This window comes from Bidens hawaiensis, unplaced genomic scaffold (assembly GCF_021521415.1).
Source record: "Bidens hawaiensis isolate Kalapana, Puna unplaced genomic scaffold, B.hawaiensis_p1.1 tig00021034_1, whole genome shotgun sequence".
NCBI lineage: Eukaryota > Viridiplantae > Streptophyta > Magnoliopsida > Asterales > Asteraceae > Bidens > Bidens hawaiensis.
Genome location: NW_027493253.1, coordinates 95,190 through 117,763, shown reverse-complemented (window position 1 = coordinate 117,763; position 22,574 = coordinate 95,190). Strand labels below are relative to the sequence as shown.

The following is a 22,574-nucleotide window of genomic DNA, read 5'->3' as shown; positions in this document are numbered from 1 at the left end:
TAGACCTTTACTTCATGTATTTATGCATCTACAAAAAAAAATACCTGAATAACCGAACCGGCTAACCGAAAACCGAATGACTAATTTGGTTGAGCTTAATAACCAAACTGAATCGTACACACCCTTAGTTTTACCGTAATCACGCCATAAACTTATAAAATTAACACCTGAATAACACTTGATTCACAGTCAAACAAGATCCATTTCCGTTACAACTTTTAAAAATATCTATACGTTCAAACTATTTTCACATTACTACACACATAAACACTTGAAAGAAATATAATACCTGATTATTAATATTTATATAGTGGTCGGAATAAATATATAATTTGATTCTGTGGGCCTAATATTGGACCATTGAGACTCAAGCACACACATTAAGACGAACCTTATTGGCTATAAAGCTTATATAAACCGGACCTCTTGAGCCTGCATACACCAGGACCAGGCCGGCCGTTCACTTAGCCACACGGCCATCTTGCACTTCCGATCTACTCGTCGCTAACTGCTTCCGTCAGGTAGTTATCTTCTCATTTGATTTCAATAATAATCGATTTTTTTATATATTATTATTATTATTATTATTATATGAATGTTGTGGTTTTTGAACGTATTTGTTGATTTTAGGTCTGCGATTAGCTGCATAGTCGATATGTTGAATAGATCTGGTGTTTAGGTTATACGTGTGTGTGTGAGGTGTTGAATTTGAGTACTGAATGCTGTGATTTGTGACTGTGTTCGTTGAGAAGATGATGTGTTTAATAGATCTGGAGTTTACTGTATACGTATAAGTTAATAACTCAATTTGAATGAATGAATGCTGTGATTTGTGATTGAATTTGTTAGGTTTTAGGTTTTAATTTTGTTTAGAAGATGATGTATTTGATAGATCTAAAGGTTTTGAGTTTAATTGTTTCTAAGGTTGATTTAGGTGGAATGTAGGGATGGTTTTTACTGAAAAAAACTGAAACAATAGGTTACGTAGGCATTGGTATTTTTGGAAACGGTACCGGTACTTGATTTTCATATTTTTAACTATTGGTTACGTTTGGTTTTGGCATTTTAATGTTATTTATACCAGTCAATTCTAGTTTGAAAAAGTCGGTTCGATAGGTGTTGTATTTGTAGTACGGTACTGATCTCATCCCTGATGGAATTTGCTTATGTTTTGGAGATTTGATGTGAATTTTTTGCGTTACTTTTGTTTTACTTACGTGATGCAAGTGTTTGATTTGATGACTATAAGCAATCTAAGCATACATTGGAACCGTTTCGTTTCATTTTTGTAAACTTTACTTTTGTTTAGCTTTTTTCTTTGATAAAGTGTTTGATTTTCTTAAAAAAAAGTTACAAAAATAATAGTATATACGTGTTTCAACTTTATAATCATGTTATAATAGGTATTTACCAATGTTCGCGTATCATAACAAATGTCCTAAAATACATGTTTTTTCCTTAAATGTTTACGGAATTAATAGTATATTTTACGTGTTTCAACTCTTTCATGTTTTTTATCTATCTCGGGTAAACGGGTCAATTTTGTATATTACAAGACATTTACGATGATATTGAGACGTCTATATCAGAGTTCTATTTTCAACATTTTATAATGGTTGTGGATTTAAAAGACGTTTGCTTCACTCAATATCTATTTTAGCTCAATAAGACAATAACTGACACATAATTGTTTTACAGTTTGGTAAAGTTTTATCAATTAAAGGTCACTGATCTGTTTCTAACTTTTCAAGTAATACACTAATACCTAACTGGCTTATTATTGCTGGAGTGGCTTTTAAGCTGCAGAAAATTCTATATTAATGAACAAGTTAAGCTTGAAAGAGGATTTGATACGTAAAATAAATCAATTTTGATTAGAAAAGCCCGATAAAAACGTATTTTTATTGATTTAGAAATTTCTATCTCATTTTTTTCAAACTTGGTCTTTACACTCATTGATGATTTTTTTTCAACTCACATGTCCTAAAACAAATATAACAATTAATAGTTGAATTTTGTGATATACAAAATCAATGTCACAAGTTATACCAGAAAAGAAAGTTGCAACTTTGCCAAAGAGGAAATGCTTTTATTATATTTTGACAAGACTTTTATGCACCACACATGTGACATTTGTTTTCTTTTTAAAATAATCTGGTGTCTTTTTCTTCAGCCTCATGTGCCTTACCTAACTCTGGCAACTTAGTAAATATCTTGTATTATTTTATTTGTTTATTTTTCAACTACATATTTATTGTACTTTTATGAACCAAGTTGTAAATATGCCTTTATCAACTGTCTCGGTTTTGGCATATGCCTGCATCGATCCCGTCCAATCAAATAATGTTGCTATCATATGAGTTTCCTAGTTTCCTCCTTTTATTTTGGATATATGCAGTATATTCTTAATTTCTTTAATAGTAAAGTTTGAGGTTTTAAGCTTTTTTAGACTTTTATATATTAGTTTTACGGTGCACAGTCGAGTTTGAGCCAAACTCTGGTTCGTTTAAGGTACTGTGCTTGAGTGCAGGCCGAACTTACGTTTGTTTAAGGTTTTTCTCAATATTTAAAAATGATTTCGAGTTTGAAAAAAAAAACAACTCACGTGTTGGGCTTTAGAAAAGAGCTTGAAACAGGTCGAGTTTGAACTCTCGTAAATCAAAACGAGTCAAGCTTGATTCTAGTTGAGCTAGGACACAAGTGGTTCTAACGACAGAAAGATGTGAATCCGTGTTTGATTGTATCAAGTTGTAAAATTAAATTATTATATTATATTTGAAGTGTTTTAAGAAAGTAAAACACTACTCTATGTGATAATATTTGCATTTACTTTATTAGATAATTGTGGTCAAAATTGGAATGCTAACATGTTAGTGGTTTTTTATTTGAAGAATACAAACCATTGAATTTTGCCTAGTTGATGTATTTTCAATACATAAAAAACACGTCACTTTTTGAGAAAACTGTATCTAAATTATTAAATAAGTGTTTGGTGTCTGTCTTTTTGCATAGATATTATTTTGTCATCTTTCTTTGCATAGATAATAATTTTAATACATGTATACTTAGATTCAGATCCGGTGTTTTGCTTACTTGCTTGTGCCCACGCTTTAGTTTTAATAATTGGCAGTGCTTATTTAATTATTTTATTATAGGGTACCCACATATTGAAGTTGTTGTTTTTAAAATATTTTGTTAAGAAACAATGACTAATGATTTAAGAACTTCACTGTCACTTGTTCAGAAACATATTTTGTCAAGTTGAAATAAGCACATGACCTGCCTTATTGATAATTAAGACCAGTCCTTTTCCTTACCAAATGGTCCCATTTGGATCTCTTTAAAAACCCATAAATAAAAAATCTTTGGTTTATAAAGTTTGATCCTCACAGCAATTCACACTTGAAAGTAATATTCATTTTTTGATCTCTTTGCAGGTAACTGAACCATGGGTGCAGGTGGGCGAATGTCGAACCCGGTTAACGGTGAAACCACACCCGACTCGAAACCAATCGAAAGGGTTCCATACCAAAAACCCCCGTTCACGGTTGGAGACGTCAAAAAAGCCATCCCGCCCCATTGTTTCAACAGATCGGTCCTTCGTTCGTTCTCCTACGTCGTGTATGACCTCACCATTGCCTCCATATTTTATTACATCGCCAATAATTATTTCCCGCTCCTCCCTAGCCCGCTTGCTTACGTGGCGTGGCCCCTTTACTGGGCCTGTCAAGGTTGTGTCTTAACCGGGGTTTGGGTCATAGCCCACGAGTGCGGTCATCACGCGTTTAGTGACTACCAATGGCTCGATGACACCGTGGGCCTTGTTCTACACTCGGCCCTACTCGTACCCTACTTTTCATGGAAATATAGCCACCGTCGCCACCACTCGAACACGGGATCGATCGAGCACGATGAAGTTTTCGTCCCGAAACTAAAGTCAGGCGTACGGTCAACCGCTAGATTCCTAAACAACCCACCAGGCCGAATCTTCACCCTACTTGTAACCCTAACCCTCGGCTGGCCCTTGTACCTCATGTTCAACGTTTCGGGCCGGTACTATGATCGCTTCGCGTGCCATTTTGACCCAAACAGCCCGATTTACTCTAACCGTGAACGGGCCCAAATATTTATCTCTGACGCGGGTATTTTAGCAGTGTTTTACATCCTCTTCCGTCTCGCAATGACCAAAGGGCTCGTGTGGGTGTTGACCATGTACGCTGGCCCGTTGCTCGTGGTGAACGGGTTTCTCGTCCTAATCACATTCTTACAACACACTCACCCATCACTACCTCACTACGACTCAACCGAATGGGACTGGCTCCGTGGGGCTCTAGCCACCATTGACCGTGACTATGGGATCCTAAACAAGGTGTTCCATAACATAACCGATACTCACGTGACACACCATTTGTTCTCGACAATGCCTCATTATCACGCAATGGAAGCCACCAAGGCGATTAAACCGATCTTGGGTGATTACTATCAGTTCGACGGGACTTCAATTTTTAAGGCGATGTATAGAGAAACTAAGGAATGCATTTATGTTGACAAAGACGAGGAGGTTAAGGATGGTGTTTATTGGTACCGTAATAACATATGATTCGTCAAAGGAGTGTTAGGTTATGTTTGGTTTGTGTTGTGTCGTTTAAGATGGGCATGGAGTTATAATAAGTGTTGAACTTTAACTATTATTCTTCTTTGTCTTTTAAGGGGTTTACATATAGTCTTAGTGTTGTTTTTCTGCTTGTTTTTTAGCATAAATCTTAATAAACGAACTGAATGAAGATTTTGTTAGTTTAGTTGAACAAATGAACATAAACACTTGTTTTGTTTGTTCATTTGTGTTTTCTTCAAGGCAAATGAATGGACATGAAAAAGCCCCTTACGTGTTTGCTCGGTTCATTTTCAAGCCTATTCTCATTTCTGTTCATTTTCATTACCATTCCAACTTTTGTTTGAAGTTCGTGTTTGAACAAACTTTCGGGTTTGGATTTAGTTTAAATAGACTCGAGCCACATAAAACTGTATGAAGATTGTTGTAGGTGTTCCCATAGATATCATAGTGTTGAGAATAAGGATTCAACAATCCTGCAAACTTTGCTCTACCATAACATGCTATAATAAATAGTATTAAATAAAAACACAAATTACGCAAGGGCTTTAGGCCCCTAATTTCCAAGGCTCGCGAATTCTATAAAAATTGTACTTTAGATAATTTGAGCTTTGAGATTGTCGGTTGTGGGATTTGTGACCCATTAATCATATTATCATAGGACCAAAAACAGTATCGTTTACCAAAGTTGCCCCGAGTCCCTGATTTTTTTCAATCGCTTTGGAGCCGACCGCCCGACCCTGTACTTTCGGGCCTTCAAATAGGCCGCACTCTTTGGGCCACAACACTTCTTGCTAGCAACGAGCCCATCTCTTTGTCGAATAGCTTTAACCCACTACTAGCCCGCCCAATCCACTACAAGCTCAGCTACAATCCCAACACCATAGCCTGAAACGTTCTTAACCCAAAAAGGCAAAAATATGAAATTGTAACATTTAACCACTAATTGGATTGTTTAATCTTTAACCACTTTTCATATGAAGTTGACTTTTTTTGAATATCTAGTTAACTTTCTATAATACAACAACCTTTGAAATAATTAAGTAAACTCATAAGTTATACACATGGATCATCCATACCAATTAACATCTCACTCATGCTCATCTAGTCATCATGCATAATGTATGCATTGGTAGCTTACATATGTTATATACTTATATTACAACTTACAAGGATAACTTTCTTTTTTTAAATGTTGTGATGGTATAAAATAACGGGCTTGACATTACATGGATAATCTAATGGAAAAAGTATAACAATGAATCAATCAAATTTAGTTTGTTTTTGTGTGTCAACAACCTTAGGGTGCATTTGGTTTGCTGAATGTTTTGGGATTAGAATTGGAATTTGCTTAGGAATTGAAACCGAAGGAATTGGATTTAAAATTTAAATATTCCAAAGGGAGTGAGAATTTGTTTGAATTGGACTCCCATTTCCATTCTTGATTTGTTTGGTTTGCCAATGAATTGGAAACAATCACCCCGACCCCACACCAACGACCCGCCCTGGCCTACCAACCATCCACAATGTTACGACCTGACCCGAACCCAAATGCTGAAACGTTGCGGATCGGTGGCGGGGCTGGGTCAGGTCAAAACGTTGCGACGTGCCAGTCTTCGGCGGGCCGGGTCGAAACTTTGGAGGTCCTGAGTGGCTAGTTCAGGTCAACGGACTAGGTTGAGATTCCAATGATTTTACTTGGTTCCTTTAGTTATAAGAATTTAAAGGATTTCATAAACAATTCCAATTTCTTTACTAACAAAAAAAAAATCAACAATGGAATTAAAATTTCAATTCCAACAAATTCTACGAACCAAACAATTTGAGAGTTAATTCTCTTAAACCCTCGCAATTAAGTGAATCATAAACTTTGTCGATATCAACCTTAAATAACATGCCTTTCTTATTACACCGTCGTATCCACACAAAAACTTCGCCCGACGAAGAAGGCAAACTCCATGGAATATAAATTACTGATAACACCCTTGAGACGATTGACCAAAACCTTATTAATTAATACACCATGTAAGGCTTATAGGTCTATATTGCTTGGGTCTCGATTGACATTTTACAAATGAGGTGTAAGCTAGTGTTAGGCAACGACGTGCCATAGACTAGACTAACCTCAAGGTGAATAGTAGTTAACTAGACATGGCTATCAACAATTAAAATAAATTACATTAAAGAAAATGAAGTACATTGTTATTTTGTAAGTTATCCATGTAACTTACATTATCATTTTGCAAGCAATAAATGGATACCCGATGTTAATTTGGATGCTCTAACATTTCTACATTCTCTTTTCTCCATGTGAGCTCTCGTTTAACCACGTAAACACTTCCATATCGTTAGGGTTGAACAACTTCTCATACGGACCTCTTAACACGACACGGAGTTAAACAAGTCTGAGTTTGTGCTTAACCAATTTCGTGTCTTAAACATGCGAACACATTTAAAAACACATTGACTATAAACTTAACATTTTACTGTCCCTAAATAGGTCATGTCGTGAGACATGTTTTCAAAAAGGTTCGTGGTTGAAAAAACTGGTACAATTCGCGATCGTATGCACCCCAAATAGTGGTGTGCCTGAGTCGGTTTGGGTCAATGTTGTCTCAAAAACATAGCCACTACCATAACCGAGATGTTGGTTAATAGATAACTATAACCATAACCGATCGGTTATGACATTTCAGTTAATTGGTTTTAAAGGTTATAACGAGTCAGTTAACTATGAATTTGGATTCTAGCTAAAAGCAGCTCAAAACAACATAATTAGATATTATTAAACATTTATAGATAATAGTATATTACATAACATTAAAAAAATACATATAATATATAATATTAAAAAAATTAGATATAATCAGTTTGGTTTGGCGGGTATGAAAACCTTGTTAACCATAACCAACCCAGTTATCGGTTTTCTATAAATCATTTAACCAACACATTTATTTTTGGTATTGACTCGGCTATATCGGTTCACTTTCATTGATTAATTTGGTTACGAGTCAACTAATTCGTTTTTCCGCACACCCTAATCACATACAATCGTATCTTATCTATCATGTCGTGTCGAACCTGTTATCCGGAAAGTTACAATTGCTTATGCACTATACACACATGACACATACACATTATAATTTTGACTTGAGGGTATCAGTCAAACTAATTCTGTTATACTTTCTGTTATTATTTTCAAACGAACTCACATTTAAATACAACTGACACCAGTCCACGTGTCACACTCACATTCATTCGTTACTCACTTTTAAACCGTCGCTAATTCGTTGTTCATTCTCCGGCGAACACTTTCGTCTCCGATCATCTTTTCTCCACCGCCGTCAAACTTCGAACACATCGTTCGCAGTTAAAGCTTCTGAACACTGTTCAGAGATTACGTAATTGTACGAAACAAATTCAATATAATGTAAGTGCTCTGTTTCTTTGTTATCAATTATGATCATTTTCGTTCGAATTAAACGTCAATTTGTGATAAATTGTACTGTTTGAAGTAATGGAGTTTCTGGGTTTTTGATTTAGTAAGTAATTGCGTTTGTAATTATGAATTTGAAGCGTGAATTTTGCTGTGTTCTTGAAGTATGAAGTTATGATCAATTTCGTTCGAATTAAAAGTCAATTTGTGATTGTTTATACACTTTGAAGTACTGGGTTTCTTGGGTTATTGATTTAGTAACTAATTGTGTTTGTAATTATAAATTTGATACGTGCATATTGCTGGGTTTTTGGGTTCTTGAAATATTGAATTATGATCAATTTCGTTCGAATTAAACGTTAATTTGTGATTGTTTATACATTTCAAGTAATGGGCTTCTTGGAATTTGGATTTAGTAATCAATTAACTGTAATTGCTCTGTTACTCTGCTATGAAATTGATCAATTTGGTTCGAATTAACCGTCAATTTGTGATAAATTGTAGTCTTTGAAATGATGGGGTTAATGGGTTCTTGATTTAGTAACTAATTGTGTTCATAATTATAAATTTGAGACGTGAAATTTGGTGGGTTTTTGGGTCCTTGATTTTGCGTAAATGTGTTTATGAATTGATAAATTATGATCAATTTGGTTCGAATTAAATGTCAATTACTCTTGTATATAATGGGTTTCTTGGGTTTTTGATTTAGTAATCAATTGTGTTCGTTATTATGAATTTGAAACGTGAAATTTGGTGGGTTTTTGGTTTCTTGATTTAGTGTTAATGTGGGTTAGGGTTTTAATTGTGTTTCAGTTGCATTGATTGTTAATATTAATATTTATTGGAATCTTGAATCCATAATGTGTTTCATATATCATTGATTCTTGACCTCTAAATTAGTTTCCGGATTTATGAACTTAATGAAATTGATCATAATGTGTGCACGGATTGATTTGGGTCGGGTTTTGGCTAAAACCGATTTTGGGTTTTCTTGGTTTTGATAATTGGGCTTCAAATTCTTGGGCTGAAAATTTTGGCCCAAGATATTGGATTCGGTTTCGGATTTTGTGGTTCATTTCGGTTATTATGACTCGGTTCGGTTTGGTTTGGTTTTGACTACCGTCCGTGTTATGAACTCTATAAAATTTGATCATAGTAATTTGGCCCGTTTGGTTTCGGTTATTGTGGCCCGTTTCGTTTTTTGGGGTTTAACTTTAACGACATACCGAACCAAACTGTGGGTTTTTTAGAACACATGACTAAACTGTCGGTTTTTGCTACTGTTTAGGTTTTTCAGTTATTTTGGTTACTGTTCAGTTTTATGCACTTTATTAATATTCTTGTTAAACTTTTTACAGTGGATATTAAGAAGGTACTGCAGGATGCTTACTTGGGTGAAAAACTTACTGCGTTCGAACAAGAATGTTGAGCTGGACCCTCCCAATGATCTCGATCCACTGCTCTGGTTTAGAGATTTGGAACAGCACGCGTTCGGTGAGTACTCATTTGCTGCTGTGCAAGGAAATACGGCTGTTGAAGATTTCAGCCAAGTGGAAACGGGTCACCAAGCAACGTTTATCGGTGTCTATGATGGTCATGGCGGCCGGCAAGCAGCACATTTCACCTGTGATCATTTGTTTAATCATGTTATTGGTGAGTCATCTTTGTTGCTTTTATGTTAATCACATAAATGATGGTTTGGTTTTATGTTTTTGCAAAAAATGTTTTTTTTTCTTTGGTTTCGGTTTAGCATGTACTGAAAACCGATAACCGAACGCAGCCCAAAACAACGGTTTAGTTTGGTTTTATGTTTTCGCGAAAACCAAATTTTCGGTTCGTTGACGGTTTTGCATGTCTTAAAAACCGAAAAAACCGAACAGTACCTTAAAAAAAGACTTTTGTTATTGAACTTATGGATTCTGATTTTTATTTTTGAATGTTGTAATTAATTTATAGATGGTATTGCTGAACATGGAATATCACAAAACACCTTAAGAGATGCTATTGCTGCAACTGAGGAAGGATTTTTAGCATTGGTTACTGAAACTGCTGGGGTGCAACCGTTAATCCAATCAGTTGGTACTTGTTGTGTAGCCGGGATAATATCACAAGGCACGTTATATGTTGCTAACATGGGTGATTCGAGAGCTGTTATCGGGCGTTTAAGGAACCCAAATGAGATTGTAGCTGAACAGATAACCGAAGATCACAACGTGAGTGTGAAACGAGTTAGAAGGGAGCTAAAGCGAGCTCATCCGGATGACCCAAATATCGTTATTAAGAGAAATGACGCATGGCGTGTCAAAGGCATTATTCAGGTTCTTTTTTTAACTGTTTAATTAAATTGTTAGATTAGATGTCGCGTTTTTGGTACATTTAATTATATGTTAAAATTTCTTGAAATGACAAAACTTATAATCTTATGTAATATATTCTGATTGTTTATAAATTATGAAAAGGTGTTGACGGGTCGACCGAATCGAAACCACCCATCTGACCCGTTACACAACTTGTATCATCTGCCCATTTTGCCACCTGTACAACTTGTGTCATATAAATGTATAATCTTTTTATTATTGTCATGCTGTCTTAGATTACCAAAAGCATAGGAGATGCATACTTGAAGAGGCCAGAATTTGCACTTGGCGAGGATTTCCCGCGGTTCCACCTTCCTCAGCCTCTCGTGACGGCCGTTATAGGAGACAAGCCGGCATTGTACAGTAGAGTGTTGACAGCGGCTGACAGGTTTGTTGTGTTTGCCTCGGATGGATTGTTTGAACATTTGACGAACGCAGAAGTCGTTAAGCTTGTGCACAGATATCCCAGATCAGTAAGTTTTTATTTTATTTCATGCTGCAATTAGTTCAACCATTTATGCTTAATTGAGTGACATTGACCCGTTTGGCTCAGTTTAAACACGCCAAACATTTTGGCACGGGTCAAGTTTTAACATTTTTTGTCAATTTTTTTAAAAAGAAATAATTAGTGTGTTAAATATGTCAAGTTAACATTTTTTGGCACGGGTTGGTTAAAACTGTCACGTGTAGTAAGTTTGGTACGGGTCGGGTCAATTTGTTTGACCCGATCACTTTTTTGTTCAGATATTTTATTTACAGTTAGTTAATGTTTTAAATATTTTTACAGAAGTTATATCGTTTCAGTAAAAATCTTTTGGGCCAGTTGACCCGTTTTCATCTTGTGACTTTACCTGTTTGAGATATTTATAACCCGAAACGGCCCGTTTAACACCTTGTTTGTGCAGGGTATTGCACGAAGGCTGATTAAATCAGCAGTAAAAGAAGGTGGTCGGAAAAGAAGGATGAGGTACCAGCAGGTGAAGAGAATAGGTGGAGGTCTTAGGCGTCCTATTCATGACGACATAACAGTGGTTGTCGTTTTCTTTGACCAGCTGCAAGCGAATGCACAAGTCGCTGAGTTGTCAATGCGTGGTTTTTCTCAAGCAACCACGCCATCGAGATTTAACACACTCTAAGTGAGGGGCTGCGTTTGATGGCATGAACATAAAACACTTGAGAGTTTTGTTTACTTTTGTTTGATATTGGGATTTAGTACATTGTAAGTAAGTGGCTGTTTTCATCATTGGATTGATATGTGTTTGATGACATGAATATAATAATAAAACAATGAGCTTTGGGATGTATCTCATATTCATACTCTTTACCAATGGGATTCTTGTATATCTTTTAGGTTCCCACATTTTTTTAAAACATTTTTTTTAAATACAGTTATAGGATTAAAACCCATGACAACTTGGTTAATTAAAATCTCTAGCATTTACCAACTTAATTATTAAATACTAGGGGTGAGTATAAACCGGTTAAAAACCCATGAAACCCGACCGGGATCATACCCGGTTATTTTTAATAGGGTCGGTTCCGAGTCCTAATAATACCCGTAAACAAGTCCGCTCGGATCTTGCGGGTCTAACCATTTACTTTTTACATATATAATACGGTCGGGCGCGCGAGATTCGTGAGACCAATGAGACTCGAAACGATTAGACCCAACTATTTACAATAGCGTTGGTCCCGATAAACGGGTCCAAATCGGATCACGCACACGTTTGCACACCCCTAAACTTAATTATGCTAAATAACTACAGTATAGAAATATATGAATATATATGATTATATTATACGACAACCATCGTTATGCCATCATGAACAGCACGCCTAAGACCCCTTGCCATCCTTTTCACTTGATGGTACCTCTTCTTATTTTTCCGTAATTAATGTATAAATTTCACATAATATGATTGATTATTATGTACTGCATGTTACATGTAAAAGAAAACAAGAATGAAGTTCTTCAATATATATAAGAAGTATAGGAGTAAAATTAGGGATATACGATTTTTTTGAACTTTAATTTAATTGAATTAGTTTTAAATTTTAATTTACAATATAAACCTTCAACTTCCTGATTAATTACATTTATACCCTTATTAGTTTATAAATTAATGGCTAAAAAGAGTTCTTAAAGAAACCTAACCCATATATGAGTTATGCATAATTACTTTTATCACAATAGTTGACACGGCTGTAAATGAACCGAAGGGAACCAGACGAGACTTTGTCCATGTTCGTCTGTTAAGCCTTTGTTAAAAAACGAACGGTTCATGAACACTTTATTGAATAAATTTCATTTGAATTAAGCTTGTTCTTGTTCTCCTGTGTCCTTTTTTTAATTTTTGTAAATGAACGGTAACGGACACTAATGGACATCAAAACATAAATGGACACATACTAATTTGAGAATAACAATCACTAAATCAACATAATATCACCCAAAAATCCGAAAGTTAGTATATTATAAAAACTTAACATAGTAATTATAAACATAATTAAATCAAAATAATACTAGTAAAAGATATATATGTAAACGAACGTTACCGGGCGAACATAAACGAAAGTAACTGTACCGTAAGCGAACGAACGTTCATGAACATAATTTAACGGGCGCGGCCTCCGCTCGTGTTCGTTTGATAAGCTTACCGAAAAAATTATTTGTTCATGTTCGTTCATTTATTAAACGGACGAACATAAAGAAATTTTTCCCGAACGGTTCATTGGGCGTCTCTGTTCGTTTAAAGTCTTAATAGTTAAATTTTTAATGTAGTAACACAAGGATATTAAAACCCAACAATTTGAAGTCCCCGCACGTTGCGACGGATAAAACTTGATTCACAAATGAACTTTAACGTCTATGCAAGTTACCTCGCTGGAAAGCCCGATATTATCCTTACCCTCTCTCTATAGATGCTTTAAGCTGACGCGTTGTGATAGGGACACGACGGTAACTCGGTTGGTATTGAGCTGGTTCGTTACGACACCATCAAATTAAAACTTTTGTGAATAAAGTTGAAATTCTAAAATTCACGTGCCCAAAATGTAAATACATGAAACCTAGATAGCTAAAGTTTGAAGGTTGAAAATTTAAAATTTGTTTTTAAAAGTTTTGGTGGCCAAATAATATGTTATTGCTTGGAATGCAAGTAATATTCAAATTATTGCAACACCGTATCACGAGAACTATCAAATTTAAACACATTGATTAATAAAAAATATCTTAACATATTAAAATAAAATAAAACCGTACATCATTTTACCATATTTATCATCCAAAGGGTTAAAAGTTTAATCGCCTCCATACAAATACAAATATACAATTACCTTAACATTAATATTATTCCTTCGCCACCATCTTTCTTGATCTTCACCTTCATATCCTTTGTAATTGAAGGCATGAACAAGGCAACCAAATTAGCTTTAGTTAACTTAAACAACTATCCCTTTTATGATCTCTCTCATTATTTTGTGTTATGAATAGTTGCTATTATTTTTAGTACTTTTATTACATGTGTCACGCTTTATGTTATTGGATACTATACTTAATGTCAAGAAAAGGGTTTTTTGTGGACATGCAAATTTTTATCTTTAATTTTTTTTGGTATGGAAAGTGAAAGTAAACTATTATTTTGGTCTTGTTTTGTTTAACGTTGAAATATCGATTATTGATTTCGCCATAATACTTTCAGTAAAGGTTATCTTCAGGTTGTACTTTCGCGCTTATCGGGTTGGGTGAATGGGCTTTAAGTAGTTGACGTAGAAAACTAAAAGAAGATAAATTAAATGCTAAAGTTAATTTATGATATTCACTTGTAACATAAATAAGTAAATAAAAAACCAACATGATCCAAAAACACAACCTTTAGAATAAAGAAACATTATCATTTTCACTTGTAGAATCGAACAAACTTGAAATCTTCGTAGAATTAATAGAATAAATAAAAATTTATAAGTAGAATAGCCATATAGTTTGAAATAGATGGAATGCCAATCGAAGAGTCTATGATGGACTGCTAAAAGTTTGAACGCCTTGCGCACTAATAGCAGTAAGGTATAAAACGCAAATGGGGTTTTCCGGTATACTTGAAATCCTCTAAATAAATAAAAGTAACCGTGTTGGTTCAGGCCCCAAATATAACACACACAAAACAAATCAAGAGTTTGTACGTGAGCTCTAGAAAAGAAAGACCAATGATATTTGGAATGCAACTTAATTCCTTATGCAAAACAACTACGTACATGCACTTAAATAGTGAAGAAACGTGGATCTACTCACTGGTAGCAGATCTACTTTCCTCGGGTTTTGATTGTACTATTTCACCGATGGTTCTTCTGGATCTGTGTTCTTCCACCTACAAAATGAACAACGCCGTTAACTTACCCCTCAGAAAGGGACAGAGGGGTCCTCTTTGGGGTAACCCTCCGGCGTGAGAATAAGTATGTGTAGGAGAAGATAATAATGTGAGAGTAAGGGAATCTGGAGAGTATTGCTTAATAGCTGAATACTGTATGATTGTGTGACTATGTGTTTGTATGTAACTGACTGTGAGTGAATGTAATTCAATATGATTGAATGTGATATCACTGCCTGTAACTGTCAATGATTGAGTATGAATGTGTCCATCAAAGTGGAGTTGATGCTGTATTTATAGTGCTAGGGTTTCCACTGATTGGGCTCAACCTCGTTGGCCTCCTCCAATCGCATTGCGCCACGTGTCCTCTGGGACACCTGGCGCTTTCTCGTTGGTTGTAATCGCGTGGTAGCACCTGTGTCATGCTGAGTTGTCGACCTTTCATTTGGCAGCTGTCAACATCAGCATATTCTTACTCCTTAAAAAGATGCCTTCTGGAAGGTTGCCTGACGTGCACAATCTAGGTTGCCCTAATCCTGATTGGGATAAGGACGAGGTCGATTATGTGCATGTGTGATATGCGCCAATCCTGAGGATGCGCGAGGTCTTCTCTTTATTCTCACGCGCAGATATTTCATGCGCAGATGTGATATGCACGAGCATGTGATATGCGCCGCGCGCTGATGCGCCGCGCGCATATGTGATGCGCGAGCATATGTGTGCCTGGGCATATGATGCCTGAGCATGTTTTGTATGCGCCATGCGCATAGGTTTTGGCTTTGTGCCTTCATAATGTCTTTATCTTGTGGGTTGACCCGCCTTGCTCGGTGCTGAGGCGGGTACATACCTCTTCAAGCCCCCCCAGTCTAATGTGTGTCTTATCTCGCGCTAGCGCGGTAAGATAGATATTAGACTTACTGATTTGGTCTTTTTAATGGGGTTTTGTCGTTTTCTTGGTTGTTTCCATCGTTGCGCGAAGTTCTATCCATTTGGTTGAAACGAAGGGTCCAAACACGTGGTTGGTTGGTGGTGACGTGCGCCGTAAACGTGTCAGACGTTTCGTGTGCTCGAGGTGCTACAGTTGCCTTTCATGTCCCCTCGCACAGCTGTCTGGAACACGTGTCGCGCTAGCATTGGTTTGCACCTGCGAGTGGGGGCGCGTGTCTGCTCCGTGACAGTTCCGTTACGTTTTTATGTCCCCTCAACAGTGTTAGGGACACGTGCCGCGCCCTCGTTGGCTTACACCTGCGAGTGGGGGCGCGTGAAATCCGATCAGTTGCCACTTTTCTCTCTCCTGGGCCTATAAAAGCAGGCCCTTAGGAAAAAAATTTTCTTCATCTTCATTGTTGTGTACTCCAAAGCTTCTATTATTCCGATTTTCTGGTTATTGCTTCCGAATACCCTGTTATCTGTTGCTGTTATTATTGTATGTCTGATAGCTCAGACTCCTCTAACCCCTCAATCACCTCTATTGCCTCTCGAAGACGTCGTGTGAAATCTGTGGTGATGTCGACATTGAAGCAAAAGGGCAAGGGGAATAGGGTTGTTGAAACCACATCGGAGGAAGTAGGGAGGACCAAGGCCACGAAAAGGTGGAATGAAATCCCCTGCAAATTGAGGCAGGCCGATCTCGACAGCCTCATCTCGTCACATGGTTTTCTCCCTGTGTTTGGCTGCATGTTGCCTGTGGCCGGGCAAACGGCGGCGGACCCGCCTTCCGGCTATATTTCACTGTACACCCATTTTTTCACCCACTGCAACCTTCGTCTTCCGATGACAAGGTTTGTAGGCGCGGTGTTACGGTTTTTTGGGATACATATATCCCAAGTCCATCCGTTTAGACTTGTGCGCATGACTCATTTCGAGTTCATGTGCAAATCACAGCGCGAGGAGCCCACCCCTCGGCGCTTTCAATTTTTTTACAAGCCTAAGATCCAAGATTCTTGGATCTCCTTTATTCCTCGCAGTCAGAAGGTTAAGTGCAGCACCGTGTCATTCAAGAGCCTTCATGACTGGTCTGAGAGATTCTTCTACATCAGGGCTGGTGTAATCCCCATCCGCATGACGATGCGCGCGATCGATTCTGCGCCCGCGGATGCGGATGTTATTAAGAACCCAACCGGCGCCTGGGTTAAGAAACTGACCGCCGAACCATCCCCCGCCAAGAAAATTCGCGAGGAGGCGCTGGTGGGGGTCGGCATGAGTAAGCTGTGGGCCGACAGCGCGCTTGAGCCCGTTATCCAAGTCGACGGGTTGTGTAAGTTTATTTCATTGCTTTATTTGTTTTTCTGCGCGAACATAATTCTTTTTGCTGATATCACTTGACTTGTTTTTGCGCAGTCACCAAGGATTATATCCACGCCGCTTATGATGATCAAGTGGAGGGTGGCTCCGTCGCGCTTGGCGCTGGGGAGGTTGGTTTCCCAGATCGCTTCGATGACATGTTCATCCCTGTGGATCTGGAATTTGACTTTGATAGCGACGCGCCTGGTAAGCCTTCGCACTTATGCTTATTCCTTTAGAATACCAAAGTTTATTAACAGTTCTGTTGCTTGTATTTGCAGATGCGCTTGAAAACTACGAGCTGGAGCTCGCGGAAGAGGAGGAGGAGGAGGAAGAGGAGGCGCCCCTACTAAAGCGCAAAGCTAAGGGGAAATCTGGCGCAGGGGGCAGTAAGAAACAGAAGAAAGATGACACCCCTGTCGCTCATCCCCATGCTCAAACGAAGGGACCTGAGGAAACCCAGGTGTTTACCACCAAGGTTTCTTTAGCTTCCCTGCCTGTGAGAGTGGGCAGACCTCCTGTCCACTTGAGGCATGGTGGCGTGACCTCCTCCCTTCGCGCGGCTGAAGAGAGATGCAGTGCCGCGCCTGCGACAGGTATACTTTGCTTACCCATAATGGTTCAATCAGGGCGATCCTGATTGAATGATTATTAAATCTTTTCGCATTTGAATGTTTGCAGGACCGGCGACGGTAGCAGATCAGCCGCAGGCGCAACAAGGTGCTGAGGCTGCGCCGGGGGCTGCTTCGAAGTCCCCTGTTCTACCCTCAGAAAAGGGTAGAATGAACTTTATGGCGATGTTCGCCGCGCGAACAGAATTGCGCCAAGGTATGTTTGCGCATTTGTCTTCTGAATTTTTTGTTTTGATCAAGTCATAAACCATTTTTTGTTGTTGCTTTGTTCATAGGAGTTATAGCTGGCGTACAAGCTGCTGGTGACACTCCTGGCGCCGTTGCCGGCGCCGCTGGTTCTGCCCCTGCTCCTGCTAGTGCTGAGTCTCCCCTTATTGGGATTACCAAAGAGCAGGAAGCCGTATTGCGCGCCGAACTGGCGGCGTCGAGACCTCCCTCGCCTCCTCCTACACGCAGCCCTCCCCGCAAGACTGGTTTGGAGCCCTCCAGGTCGCAGGAGAAGAGGCCTATTGAAGAAGATGAGGAGGATGAGGAGGCTCAAGCTGAAGACTCCTTGGGAGACCGCGCCAGCCCTGCGATGCCACAAGACTTCGCAGCGCAGACTTCTGGTGGGGCTGGCGCTGACTTTTCTGCTTCATCCCCGCAGGTATGTTTTAATTTGTTGCTCCGCTGCGCGTACCTCCATATAAGTATGTTTTATGACTTAGAACATTTATTGTGTTTTGCAGGAAGGTGACCACGTTTACCGCCCGAGATGGAATATTAATGAAGACAGTTCCTTCCAATCCATGGGCGTATGCGAGGACTTCTGGGCTCATGCCGTGCCTCCTACTGAAAGGAGGTATCAGGAGGAGCGCACCCGCGCGGACTTGCTGAATGACTATATTTTCGCTGGGTCAGCTTTCTTTGCTGCCTCCCAAGAGCTTCATCGTGATTATATTAAAGTACGCGATGCTCTTGTGGCAGCCCAGCAAGAGGCTAAGGTGGCTGCCTGGAACCTTTCTGATGCTCGCGCACGAGCTGAGAAACTCCAGGCGGAGCTCAGAGAAAACCGAGCAAGTGCCAACACTGCCTTTATTAAGCGCGGGCATGAGCTCCAAGCTGCGCGGGAGAAGCAGCAGGTGGCGGAGGCCGAAGTTGCCAAGTACGCGCGGAGAGTGCGTGTCTTGGAACAGCAGGCGGAGGCGCGTGACCAAGCTATCGTCCAGAGTATCACTGAGAAATCATCACTGGAGAGTGAGGTTGTGCGCCTGAAGAAGGAGTTGGCGGCCGCGCAGGCCGATAGAGATGAGGCCTTGGCGACGGCAGCGTCTAGCCAGGAAGCACTTGATGCTGCGCAGGCGGAGAAAGGAAAAATTTTGGCGGCAGCAGCGTCTGATAAAGAGGAGCTAAAAAAGACCAAGGAAACTGTTGAGTTATTAAACTCCCAGGTTCCTGCCCTCGAGACGTCTGTTGCTGGCCTCGCGCAGGATCGCCAATGGCTGGTGTCACAGGGCATGACTCGTTGCGCTTTGGCGATGAAATATTCTGCCGAGTTTCAGGCCCTTGTGATGGACTGCAATGCTGCCGCGCGCTTGGTGGGTCGAGCTGAAGGGTTTACGGATGGGTATGAATATGGCATGTTGAAGAAGAACCCATCCGAGTGCCCTTACAAGAGCGACGCGGCCTGCGCGGACATGGCCGCGGTGGGGGAGAAGTATATGAATACTCCCATCCCCATCCTTATGCAGGTACCTTGACCTTAATGAGTTTTTCTTGATTAATTTTCCAAGTGTTTTGTACTCAATACTTTTCTAATGATTTGCAGATAGCTGCGCTTGCTGACCAGCCCGACCTCGGCGCGCTAAAGAAGTTGCTCGATGAATGCGAGAGGGCTGGTGGCGATGATGGTGGCGCGGGGGATGTTGCCCCTGCCAGCGGCTCTGGCGCGGCGAAAGAATCTGCTCCTGACACCGTCGTGATAAAAGACTCCATTGAGGAGGAAGAACTTGACTATGGTCAGTTCGGAGATGAGGAGCGGGCCGCGCAAGATGCTGCGGGAGATGATGAGGGTGATGAAGTGGCTGACGTCGACGTGGAGACTTGAGAAGCCCTTCATCTTTCTAAATTTTTTTTTTTTTGTTTTTTGTTATACTTGTAATTTGTAACTCATCACACTTGTAAATTTCAATGCTATGGAATGAAATTTGTTTTCCCTTTTTCACATCTTGCGCATTTCCATTCATCTCTTCATGTTTGCTTGTATAGATATAAGATATGCTTGCACGTTAAAATAAGAACAAGGTTGTAAGGAAATTATTTACTTAACCATAGTCCTATTTTGTAAGTGGTTTCGCAGTATCTTGTTTATGCTGACATGCGCGATGACTTTTCACTATTCCTTTTTTGCGCGTCGTTGTCGCGCGTTTTTTACATGGAATTATGAGTTTTAGCCATTACATGTCAGCATGTGTTACTCAGATATCCACTATGATTCCGCGCGCGACCTCGACCTGAGACCTTAACAACTATGATTTGGCATGTACTTTGCCTTAGTTGTGTTTAGGGATTTTTATGATCAGGCTGCGCGGGAAGTAAGATGGATGTTTGTGAGTGTTTTGAGCTAAGGCTCTTTGTTTTGGGCTAAGGCCCTGACGTTTTTAGAGTTAAGACTCGTTAACGTGTTTGAGCTAAGGCTCGTAGGTTTGGGCTAAGGCCCTGAGGTTTTAGAGTTAAGACTCGTTAACGCGTTTGAGCTAAGGCTCGCGCATGTATGTTTTACTTCGTTTTATTTTGTTTTGAAGTCAATATAGTGTTGTCATATTGCTCCAAATTAATAAAGGAAGTGTGAAACATGTATGCAAAGGTAATAGAACAAATATTGAAAGATAGCGCGAATCATCATTCATGATGGCTTAAAAGCCTTGATTACATATTTGAATTTTTACATGAAGCATTTTCTAAGCTGTGCTGCGTTCCACGCGCGCGGTATCTTTTTTCCCTTCAAATCTTTTAAAGTGTACGCGCCTTTCCCCAATTCTTCTGAGATTTGATAAGGTCCTTCCCAATTGGGGGACATTTTTCCTGGGGGTATTGCGCGGCTAGCTTCATTGTTTCGAAGGACAAAATCATTTTTCTTGAAGTGGCACTCTTTAACGCGCTGATTATAATATTTTTCCAGCTTTTTCTTGTATTTGGCTTCATTGATGATAGCCGCTTCTCTGCGCCCTTCAAGCAAGTTGAGGTCCAATCTTCTTTCGCGCTCGTTATTAGTCTTGCTCATCATGAGTACCCTATGGGATAGGCATCCAATTTCTGCTGGGATCATAGCCTCTGTCCCATAGGTTAGGCTGAACGGGGATTCGCCATTGCTAGTTTTGCTTAATGTCCTGTGCGCCCACAGGACATTAGGTAACTCTTCGACCCAAGAATGGGATTCTCCCTCCAACCTTTTCTTCAGCCCATTTAACAAACTTTGATTCGCGCGCTCCACTTGGCCATTCCCCTGAGGGTGGTAGACCGAAGTGAAGATTTGGTTGATGTGCAATTCTTTGAGCCAGCTGGATATCTTCCTGTCAGTGAATTGTTTGCCATTGTCGCTCACAATTTCCATAGGAAGGCCAAAACGGCAAATGATGTGGCTCCAGATAAATTGCTTCATCGCCTCAGCTGTGATTTTTGCTAGTGGCTTGGCCTCAACCCATTTTGTGAAATAGTCTACCGCCACTACCAAAAATTTCACTCGCCCTTGCGCTTGCGGCAGGGGCCCCACAATATCAATGGCCCATTTGTGGAAAGGCCATGCGGAGGTCACTGGAATCAAGTTGTTCTTTGGCCGCATGGTGTTTGGCGCGTAGCTCTGACATGCCTTGCATTTTTGGATTTCTTTTAGCGCATCCAAGTACATGCCTGGCCAATAGTAGCCTGAGCTCATTGCCTTGGCAACCACCATGCGCGGGCCAGCGTGTATTCCGCAGATTCCTTCGTGAATCTCCCTAATCACATAACTTGCTTCTTCAGCATCCAGGCATTTCATGAGCGGTCCAAGATAAGAGCGTCGATATAATGTACCATCAAGTAGTTCATAGTTCTGCGCCTTGTGTCTTATCTTTCTCGCCTGTGCGCGATCGTCCGGTAACTTCCCCTCCTTCAGGAATTCCATTATTGGAGTTATCCAGGATGAAGGGGTTGTATGAATTACAAGGACAGATTGAGTTTGCACTGACGGGTTGCTCATCACTTCCACCCTGACATCTTTGCCAAAGTGATCAAAATTAGTTGATGCCATCTTACTCAACGCGTCAGCGGACTTGTTTTCGCTGCGCGAGATGTGTATGATTTTGAAGAAGTCAAACTGCTCAACGAGCTTTTTTGCCTGCTCTAGATATAGAGGCATGGTGTTTTCCTTGGCATCATAAAGGCCATTGACCTGTGCAGCTACCAAGTAAGAATCAACATGTGCCTCTAGCCTTTTAACTCCAAACTTGCGCGCAATGCGCAGACCAGCCAGCAGGGCTTCATACTCAGCCTCATTGTTGGTACTCTTGAAGTCCAACCTAATAGCATAAGTATATTCATGATTATCAGGGTCCACCAGTTTGAGGCCTGCGCCGGACCCTTCGCTGTTGGAGGCTCCATCAGTGAATAGCCTCCAAACATCTTCTTCATCATTTGCTCGCGGAGGCTCTACCTCGCGCTGAGCTTCTTCAATCTTTCCCTCTGGGATTTCCGTGATGAAATCCGCTAAAACTTGACCCTTTATTGCTGGACGGGGCTTATAGGTGATCGTGTGTTCACCTAATTCCAGCGCCCACTTTGTCAGCCTTCCGGATAGCGCGGGGCGTCGCAAGACTTGCTGGATGTTGTAACCTGTCAGAACTTCAATAGGATGACCATTGAAGTATCTATGAA

The 22,574-nt window shown here is 39.8% G+C and overlaps 1 protein-coding gene and 1 pseudogene across 2 annotated transcripts; both read left to right on the top strand.

Moving 5' to 3' along the window:
* The first annotated feature begins 413 nt into the window (after window positions 1–413).
* Window positions 414–4,680, top strand: LOC143562570 (delta(12) fatty acid desaturase FAD2 pseudogene; annotated as a pseudogene). The gene is made up of 2 exons (XR_013140509.1): window positions 414–521; window positions 3,438–4,680. The product of XR_013140509.1 is annotated as a delta(12) fatty acid desaturase FAD2 pseudogene (transcript).
* A 1,458-nt stretch (window positions 4,681–6,138) lies between these two features.
* Window positions 6,139–11,541, top strand: LOC143562568 (putative protein phosphatase 2C 43). Its single transcript, XM_077050334.1, has 5 exons — window positions 6,139–6,255; window positions 9,407–9,701; window positions 10,005–10,366; window positions 10,642–10,878; window positions 11,311–11,541. Exons 1-5 carry the CDS (start codon window positions 6,139–6,141, stop codon window positions 11,539–11,541), a joined length of 1,242 nt encoding a protein of 413 aa, XP_076906449.1.
* Window positions 11,542–22,574: the final 11,033 nt, after the last annotated feature.